The 9,830-nt window shown below is 38.7% G+C and overlaps 2 protein-coding genes across 2 annotated transcripts; one reads left to right on the top strand and one right to left on the bottom strand.

The window, feature by feature from the left end:
- Window positions 1-314: 314 nt before the first annotated feature.
- Window positions 315-2,280, top strand: LOC149684701 (uncharacterized). Its single transcript, XM_089870891.1, has 3 exons — window positions 315-805; window positions 1,399-1,912; window positions 2,200-2,280. The coding sequence occupies exons 1-3, from the start codon at window positions 315-317 to the stop codon at window positions 2,278-2,280; spliced, it is 1,086 nt and encodes a 361-aa protein (XP_089727017.1).
- A 5,053-nt stretch (window positions 2,281-7,333) lies between these two features.
- Window positions 7,334-8,930, bottom strand: LOC149684700 (uncharacterized). Its single transcript, XM_089871105.1, has 2 exons — window positions 7,889-8,930; window positions 7,334-7,823 (listed from the first exon to the last, which is right to left on the bottom strand). Exons 1-2 carry the CDS (start codon window positions 8,694-8,696, stop codon window positions 7,477-7,479), a joined length of 1,155 nt encoding a protein of 384 aa, XP_089727231.1. The 5' UTR covers window positions 8,697-8,930; the 3' UTR covers window positions 7,334-7,476.
- Between the last annotated feature and the right edge of the window lie 900 nt (window positions 8,931-9,830).

Raw genomic sequence — 9,830 nt, 5'->3', positions numbered from 1 at the left:
AACGCTTTCGGTTTAAATGCAAGTGCAATGATATTTGAATGCCAAAGTGACCTAATCTGAATGCTTCGTTAGCGTGAATTTTTGAATATCAATATTAGCGTTCAAATATGAACATTTTCTTAACGTGTACAATTGAATACCACTTTATGGGTTAATATTTGAATGCTAAGGCGTACCACCACAGTGGCAAGGTATTGAACGCTGAAACATTCAATTTCGGATGTTCTTTTTTTACTGTGCATTGCAAAGGAAAAGACAACCCTGCCGATCTGCCTACGCGAGGTCTCAAGGCCAGTAGCCTTCTCACCAATGCCATGTGGTGGAGGGGCCCTATTTGGCTAAGCGAACCAGGAGAGATCCCTATCTCCAACCCAAAACCAGAAGACGCCCTGAACTCTGAGATCAAACGAGAATTTCGAGCCACCATCTTCCAAGGTGTTTCCGCAACCGTAGCTAATCCAGAGCAGCCTTTCCGGCTAAAAGACTACAGCTGTCTGTCTCGAATCTGTCGACTGACTGCGTGGATGAATCGTTTCATACACAATTCAAGGAAGCCAAACCACAGCCTTTCCGGTCCCTTATCGGCAGTTGAAATGCACAATGCAGAAATGAAGTGGGTCAAGATCACGCAAAGAGAATCCTATCCAGACGAAGTCCGAAGCCTCTCTAGCGGCCAAGCCATCGACCGGAAATCGACCATTCTTTCTCTGGATCCCTTCTTAGACGCAGACGGAATTCTCAGTGTAGAAGGGAGGGTCACTGGCACAACTCTCACTTTTCGCGAGCGCCACCCATGGATCATGCCGTACGATCATACCCTATCACGCCTACTCGTATAATTTCACCACCATCGCCTTATGCACGCTGGGGTAAATGATACTTTGGTAGAAATCCGTGAGAAATTTTGGATCGTACGTGGACGACAACTCATCAAGAAACAAATATCCAAATGTGTCATATCTTTCAAGTATCGAGCCAGACCGTCTGCAGCACCTATGGCTCCGCTACCACCACTACGAAACACTCCAGCTCCCGCTTTCGAAATCACCGGGCTTGATTTTGCAGGACCTTTCTACACGAAGAAAAGAGACAAGAATTACATATCTCTCTTTACGTGATCCGTTAAACGTGCGGTACATTTCGAGCGTGTGACAGATCTCACAACGGAGAAGTTTCTGATGGCATTCAGCTGGTTTATGGCAAGACGAGGCATTGTCAAAACCGTTTTCTCTGACAATGCAAAAACATTCAATCGCATGATTTGGACTTACAAGCTATCTTTCAGAACTTGAGAAGCTCAGAAGTCACCAGCTACCTGGGAGAACACCGAATAACCTGGAAGTTCATTGCTGATCGCGCCGCCTGGTGGGGCGGGTTTTACGAACGTCTTGTTCGCAGTTGTAAAACCGCCCTGAAAAAAACCATTGGGAAAGCCAAACTAACAGCGGAAGAACACCAAACAATTCTAACCGAAGCGGAAGCCACGATCAACTCCAGATCTCTGACGTTTCTGTATGAACACCCTGGCAAACAAACAGTTCTCATGCCTGCTCAATTCCTGGTGGGTCGACGTATCACCACTTTGCCATCTCGATCGTTCCCTCAAACTGAAGTTGCTCCTGTGACCAGAGACGCACTCGTCAAACGTTACAATTACCGCCAAACACTGAACGACCGATTCTGGACAAGATGGAAAGATGACTACCTTTTGGAGCTACGCTCCGCTCATCATCGCACAGGGTGCAATCCAACCAAGGAATTAAAACCAAACGACCTTGTCCTTATCAAGGAGGAAAAAATCCCGTGCCAATGTTGGAAGACTGCCATGGTAACAGAAGCTTTTGGTGGACGAGATGGCGTAACCAGATCCTGCATCCTCCGCACTGCAAATGGAACAATCTGCAAACGTCCTGTACAACTTTTGTACCTGCTTGAGTTCCAACCATAACTTGAGCCTGCTGAGGCTCAAGGGGGGAGCGTGTTAAAACTAATTCTTAAACAATGCTATTTTTTAATCTGAGTAATAGAACTGTAACCTTTAAACTGTAAAAAAAAGTATATCTTTAAGCTTGTTTAAAAAACTAAGATAATCAACCATATGTATTGAACCTTTGCCCTCTCTCTCATGCCCAAAATTGTTTAAATAGAGAAGGCAGAAAGGGCAGATGTGTGATTAGTTTTGAATTCGTAGTCGCGTAGAGGGAGGAGTTGAGGGAAGCCCAGAATGTCAACACGGAACCTAAAACCGGTTCCGAGACGACAGCAGTTTTGAGTTCGTAGACGCGTAGAGACAAAGCTCCTTCTTTTGTTTAAACGATACGCTATACAGCGCGATGTCAATTTACCATTTTAACATTAAATAAAATTAGTTACTGTTATACCTCGAGTTTTCAATCAACCGTCGGTTTATTTCGCACAAATGATTTAAGTTAATTTTACGAACCACGTAGCGGTATATTTTTCAGTCTAAACTGTAAGCTCTCTCCCCAAATCTTGTAGCCCATTCAACAACTCTAAAAATGAAGTTGTTTACGAATCATTTCTGAAAATTGTATATGATAAACTTAAATATTCAGAAACGACCAAAGACAAATTGAACTTTATTCTAGGTGGCTCTAATAACTCAAAACATTTAAATGCATTAATAATACACCAAAATATCTGGGAAAATTATCCTGTTGACATGTTATCTTTCGTGTTGTATACAACGCAAATCAACTGCTTAATGGATTTCGCAAAGTCGTGGAGTGAGGAAGATACTTTTACCTCAAGAATCCAATTTAAGAAGTGGACTCAAATAATGAAACATCTACCGTTCAGGACAAAAGTTTACTTCGAATATATTCTAGTTGAATCACTAAAAGCAAAAGTATATAGATCTATAAAAACAAAAAGTACAGTTCATAGGTTCTTCCTCGCGCCGTGTAATATGAGAATCCCCGCTTCATTTCAAAATAGTGCCGACCCCCCTCCGCGTATGATTACATTCACGACCGTAGCACAGGTACATGCGTTAAAAGGCTCTCACAAAGTAGAGCCAAGAAAACTTGGTCATCTAGTTAAGCATCGCGTCTGTGGTCATACATAGCCCACTCGATTACGCGCATCACGACGCTGCGCTGCTCGCGCTATAGCGCTATAGCGCGAGCAGCGCAGCGTCCGGGACCGGGAGCGCGGATCGAATGGGCTATGGGTCATAATATCGGGTTCTTGGCTCTTGCATTTTTTTTTACAGTGAGTCCGGTAACGGTTTCTACAATCTTTTGACATAATAAGACAATTAATAAAGCAAATAATGCCACGGAAGAAAAGCCAAGCGCAATTGGATGCAATAACTTCCAAAAACCAGCAAACTCAGTGTAACTTTTATGTAGTATTTAAAGATGATGTTGGTGTACAAACGTATGAAACCAGCGCCAGTGAGTTAAAGAGCAAAGGCTTAGGGAAAGTTAGCGCTGAAATCCAGACAGACTTTGGTTTAAACATAAGAAATGTTGAAACTCAAACGGAGATTTTTGGATTTAACGTACCATCTCAGAAATGGGAAGAAATAAATTGCTTTAATAGTTTAAACCTAGTTGAAAATAGTCGTAAACGAAAGTTATATTTGGATAAAGAGACTTGCACAGCCGATGACAGTTTTGGACCCAAACGAAGACGAGCTCTATCAATTTCAACAGAAGCCACTGCGTTTGATACGACGTTCAATGAATTAGAACTTATTTCTCCAGCCATATTAGCTTTAAAAACATTTACAGAGAGTTTAAGTCAAGGTATGTAAATCCTTTTGTTTACCTCGCAATAATAATAATTGATGAATAATTGGACATATTATATGCTTAGCAGGAGCTTCTATTAGAATTTTAAAAGACCATAATGGACTTGTGGAATACCTTGAGATTTACCAGGAGAATGGGTTACTGGCTGTAGCAAATTATTATGATGCTCCGCGACGCTTGTTGTTTTCTTGTGATGGAACCTTGTCAATATTGACACTTTTCAAAGGTGTAGAACAAATTAAGTACTACAATTTTGAAACTCAAACCCTAAATGTGGAAATAGTCACCAATGCCATGGCGTCACTGGATAAAAAATACGTTTTTTGTACTGGAATAAGGAAGGTATGATGAACTCTAATGTTGTCATTGTTAAATGTGACTTAATACTTAAAAAACAATGGATCTCTCCAATAGGATGAAGCAATGGGGATGGAATGTACCAAAAAGCTTCAAAAACATGTTTATCCATTTGAGCGTTATCAAGCTACTGATTGTTTTGTATGGTTTGTACCTCCACCCAATGCTGCTAAAGAAAAAATTCGGGAAAGGCTGTACCAATGTACAAATTGTCGTAGCCTTAACTGGTAAAAGCTTACAATCCACCAAGCTGTGGAGCTTGAATTTGACTTGGGAATAACATAACACATTACTTTCAGGTACATGACGGATTGCAAAAAGAAAAAAGAACAAGTCACCCCGAGATCCAAACTAAAGAGGCAGTCTGTTGATTCACGATGCAGGATTACCATTTTGACTCCCAAGTCCAAGCGAAAAAGGTTGTTGCAAAGTAAACGCAAACGATCATCACTAGTTCGAAAAGTAAAGGATCTAGAAAGCAAACTTATAGCGACCTCCTTGGAACTAAACCAAGAACACGATGGGGAAATGAAAAAAATCGTTGCTGAAATTAACATGAAAGGACGTAACGATTTGGATCAAATATTTAGTGAAGCCATGAAAAAAAACAAGACTATTGGATTGGCATTAAGAAAAGCATGGGAGCTAAACAGTCAACCCTCAACAAAAAATGACTTTTTGAATGATCAGGAAAAATGTAGAAAAGGATCGCAAGGGAACAGATGGAGTCCACTTACTTATAGAATTGCGCTCAGTGTCTATTCTCGTTCACCTGCAGCGTACGAGGCTCTTGCATCATTTGACGTTTTGCAATTACCAAGTACTCACACCTTAAAGGCCAAAGTGAGACAGATTGAAAGTAAGCCAGGAATCGATCTTGTTCACCTCAAGAAGGAATCCAAAAGGTTTGATGAGTTCGTTGGAGATCACCCCGAATATTATAATCCTGTCAAGGAAGGCGCATTGATTTTTGATGAGGTCAAAATCATTGGAAAATTAATGTGGAATTCAACGAATGGTGAATTCATGGGGGCTGCAATGGATCCCAATGAATATGCGTCTTTAGAAGATTTATACAAAGTCAGAAACCTCTCGGAAGTTTTGGAAGCTGAATATGCTCTTCAATATCTTTGGCGCTGCACCACTACATCTTTTGACATTATAGGCCCCTATTTCATGTTTTCGAAGCCAGTCACTCATGCAGCTATAACTAGCACACTGTTGAAGACTGTTTTCGCATTCCATTCTGTAGGGTTGGAGGTAGGAGTTTTCGTTTGCGATGGAGGGAGCAGCAACATTTCTTCCCTAAGACAAAGTTTAGGTATCAGCAAAGCCCTCGAACCTTCTGCGAATGAAGATGGATCACTAAATTTCCGGTTCAGCACAAAAATAAGAAATTGGTGTGTCCAGGAGAGATGGATTTATTGGATGGTGTGCCCAAGCCACCAACTAAAGAATATGATAAATGCCTTAAATCATTCCCAAGATGAAGGAACTAGAGATTTCACAAAACAAGGTGTAAGATTTGGGTGGAAACAAATTGCTGAAATGAAAAAGCGAGAAGATGACAGAAGGGACAGTGGCGAATTGGTTCAGGTCAAGCGTCTTCTGCAATCCCATATTGACCGTGATTCCTGGACGAAACTAAATGTTACCCCAGCTAGAATCTTGCAACAAATGGAAGTGATGGGAGAACTTTACAATTATGCCAATCCAACGTTTGAAGACGTCCCAAATGACAGGGAAAATGTGATGGCTTGCTATGACTTTTTAAAAGCGTGTCATGACATATTTGAAGAAGGCCTGCTCTCTAAGGAACGAGTTTATAGCCTAGAGTCGCCACCCATAAGATCCATGTTAAATGGACTAAAGTATTTTGAAAATTGGGCGATTGAACGAATGACTGATAGTAAGAAAATGACAAATAACCCCAAGTTTCTTGCATGGCAAACATTTGAGCTTCTTCGAATATCTATTTATGGTTTCATTGACTACTTGCAAGATTTCACGACGCGCCATCCTTCAAAATACATTTATCCTCTTCGGTTAAACGGCTCTGCGGTAGAAACACTATTCAGCCAAATGAAATATGTAACAGCCGGTAAATTAACAAGTTTAAACTATAGCAACGCGCGACGAGCCTTATTGATTAAGGGGTGCACAAAAACCTCTCAAAATGCAGAGGCATCTTACCGCAAAGTTGGCTTGGATATTTGTGAAAAATAGGAATTGAATTTTCGTATCTCCTTTCATTCCCAATGTAGTTGCATTTTCAGAAAACTATACAACTTTATAAAAGTAATAAAGGTTTTAGAAAAGTTTTGAAAAACATTTCATTGTTCTCGACTTATTATCAGCAATATTTTCTATTTGACATATTTTCAAATTGCATTGTAAGAGTCAAAATAAGATATGTTCTTATTTTGTATTTAACAATCTATTTAGGTATTTTAACTTTTAACATTCAGTTAAAATTATAAAAATAGGAACTAAGGTGTTATAACTTTTAACATTCAATATATGTTCTTATTTTGTATTTAACAATCTATTTAGGTATTTTAACTTTTAACATTCAGTTAAAATTATAATAGGAACTAAGGTGTCATAACATTCAATAAAATTATAAGAACAGGAACTTATATAACCAAACTATATAACAACCATCAAAACGTCAACAACTATACTTGATCTATATACGCTTGGTGACAATTACACATTTTAAAATAGTACCATAAAATTTTAATGGTAACAAAAGTCTTTTAATTGTTTCTTTTTAATATGTCTCCCTGATCTTGATCTCGTTATTTCCCCTACATGTCCTTCGATAGTAAACCCAGAAGTTGATGGCGTTGGGCTTACTATGCCTTTGTTGCTGCACTCGCTTTCCCCTGCTATTAATCTATTTTTTGACGTTTTTTCAGCTTCTATTAATTTGTTTGGCGTAGTTGAATCATTGTTTATGCTGTTAATTTGAGTGTTCTCCGAGAGTAAGTTATCTTCAATGTCTCTTAATTTTCTAGGTGCTCTGAAAGAACTTGACTTGATTGGCCTAGTTGGGCTTATTATTTGAGTGTTGCTGCAGTCTGTGTCTTGATTTGGAAGATCAGGATCCAAGATGTTTTGTTTATGGCAGTTTTCATCTTCATAAGGAGTTTTTTGTTTTTGAGACTTATTTTGTTTATCAAATTTTTTTTTGTTTATCACATTTTGTTTGTCTATCACATTTTGTTTGTCTATCACATTTTGTTTGTCTATCACATTTTGTTTGTTTATCACATTTTGTTTGTTTATCACATTTTGTTTGTTTATCTCATTTTTTTTGTTAATCACCTTTTTTTTCTTAATTACATTTTTTTTTGCTAATCACATTTTTTTTGCTAATCACATTTTTTTTGTTAATCACAACCTTTTTGTTAATCACAGTTTTTTTCTTAGTCCCATACAGCATACACCGTAAATTTTGCCCTCCTACACCTCGATTACCCCTCCTTTCGTTTCTCCGACGTGTTGCACCTCTTATGAGGTCAGCCAACTTGGCGTGGACCAATTTCCTTTGAAATATTATTCTGAAGTCTTCCAACTGACTAGTTGTAAATCCATGTTCCTGAACTTCAGGAATTTCCGACACTATTGCGTGAAATTGTGCTTTCAAAGATTCATCCTCTCTTATAATTTTTGTGGTCTCCTCTGCAATAGTAAAGGTTTCAAAATCAGGGATATAAAAGCTTACCAAAAGGACTAAAATTACTTACTAATTGTTTTCCCGGGGGTTGGAGTAGTTGACCAATATCTATATAGGTCCACAACCATTTTGCATAAGCGAGATACAAACGGTATCAATGTTGGATGCGCAATAAATAATCCGCCTCTGTTGATCATTCTTATAACTGATGGAATTTCTGGGACTAGTTGTTCAGTATTTCTTATTGATAAAGCAATTCTATACAACAAGTGTGCCTTATCCCTTTGCTTTGCACTTAAAGGTTTTTTGCCCTTTTTAATTTTTTTAAGAATTTGCATCCCTTCTTTGTTAACAGACCAGATCTCTCCCATAACTCCACCAACCAGCCTATTTATTGTATAAAGCCTGTCGGTTTTTAAATGTCTCAATTTAGATGTTTTTGCAGCGATTATGTCTTCCTCGTATTCTATAAATGTTTGGTCATAAGACCGCTTTTGTGGTAGAACATCATTGATTTGTTTGTCACTGGCCTTAAGATCAATGAACCGCCAACCCACCCACTGAATAACATTTAGTAATTCACTTTCACATTCGTCATCACATAAGATTACTGGATCTGTTCCAGTTTCAGAAAAGACTAAATTGTGAACCCACTTGCACCATGAATATAAAAAAGCCGAATAACCTCCGCGATCTCCTTCATGTTTTGAATAGAGTAAATTATATTGTATATTCATATTTTCTACAGTTCCCTTTAAAGAGCCAGAATCCTTCATAAACATAATCTGTTTTTTCCTCTTTTCCGACGGGTCCGTTGTAAAAAAATCATTATTTTCAAAGTCTTTTAAAATTAAGTCGACAGATACGTCGTTTTCCATTTTTCACTGTTATATTCTAGCAGAAAAGATAGCAGACGCTACTAGACTAGTACAAAGAATTAACGTTTGGGGCGTCAGCGTGATGTACTATTTTCAGAAAAAAAATCGATAAACCTATGACGTCAAAAACCGCTTCTCCGATTGGTTAGTTCGTGTTGGGGTTGAGAGGAGGACCGTTAGCTTCTCAGTTTACATGCCGTCTACAGCCAAAGGCAGGGAATTGCTCATGAACTGTACTTTTTGTTTTTATAGATCTATATACTTTTGCTAAAAGACTATGTCAAAGAAAGCTCTGAACCAGTTAACGCACAATTTGATAAGCACAATCTCGCAAAAACGGTTTTAGGTCAAAACTGGATCTCTATAGAGCGGTGGCGCTAAGGTGTGGTGAAACATCATAGCGAGAAGTGAGGGGGAATGAAACAGCGTGCTGTCATCTATAATGCAAGAAGAAACGTCCATAAGTTTATGGTAGCCATCTTGGGAGAGTTTAAGCCTGATAATGTCGCGTAAACATGGACGTTGTGTTAAAAAATGCAAAATAGGGAACAATAAACAAGAATACCGAAAGTTATTCAAAGCCAGGGTGAAAAAACATTTAAAATTTTGCGGAAAAGACATAATATTTTCTAAGAAGGCTAAGGCTTAACAGTATAGATGTTGAAAATTCCGATAAACGAGTTTGCTCAAGACATTATATCACAGGCTTTTCATTTTTAATTAAGTTTTTTCCGCTTTGTTATGCAAATCAGTAAGTTAGTTTTTACCTCTCCGAGTGACGATGACGTCACGGAGAGGTATTGAACTGGACGTGTGGGGGTGTGGGTGTGTGTGTCTGTGTGTGTGTCTGTCACACCCCACGTGACCGCGTTCGCAGTTTGCGTATCGGAGCAAACGTGTTCCCAATTTCCGGAATGCATTGACAGTTCAAGGAAATTTAGAAAATTGTGTTTGTCTCCGTTGGCTATTCTACTTGAGTTCCCACACCACCAGTTTTGGTTTTCGTCCACTACACATGGACACTAGTCTGTACAGACTGTTAAAAAGTCTTTGCGCGTTGCAGTTTTCGCACATATTTTGCTATATTTCAAAAACTATTCAAGCTAGCGCTCTGGAATAAAGTGCGTTAAAAAA

This window comes from Phalangium opilio, unplaced genomic scaffold (genome assembly GCF_054372755.1).
Source record: "Phalangium opilio isolate 3A_F unplaced genomic scaffold, DU_Popi_V2 ptg000032l_1, whole genome shotgun sequence".
Taxonomy (NCBI): Eukaryota; Metazoa; Arthropoda; class Arachnida; order Opiliones; family Phalangiidae; genus Phalangium; species Phalangium opilio.
This window is presented reverse-complemented; position numbering and strand designations above follow the sequence as displayed.

Excerpts from the sequence above, each read along its gene's own strand:
- LOC149684700 (XM_089871105.1), bottom strand. The coding sequence starts at position 8,696 with ATGGAAAACGACGTATCTGTCGACTTAATTTTAAAAGACTTTGAAAAT. Across the intron at positions 7,824-7,888 it reads AACCCCCGGGAAAACAATTA|AGGAGACCACAAAAATTATA; the intron begins GTAAGTAATTTT and ends TTACTATTGCAG.
- LOC149684701 (XM_089870891.1), top strand. The coding sequence starts at position 315 with ATGTGGTGGAGGGGCCCTATTTGGCTAAGCGAACCAGGAGAGATCCCT. Across the intron at positions 806-1,398 it reads CGCCACCCATGGATCATGCC|TTGTAAAACCGCCCTGAAAA; the intron begins GTACGATCATAC and ends TCTTGTTCGCAG. Across the intron at positions 1,913-2,199 it reads GAACAATCTGCAAACGTCCT|AGGGAGGAGTTGAGGGAAGC; the intron begins GTACAACTTTTG and ends GTAGTCGCGTAG.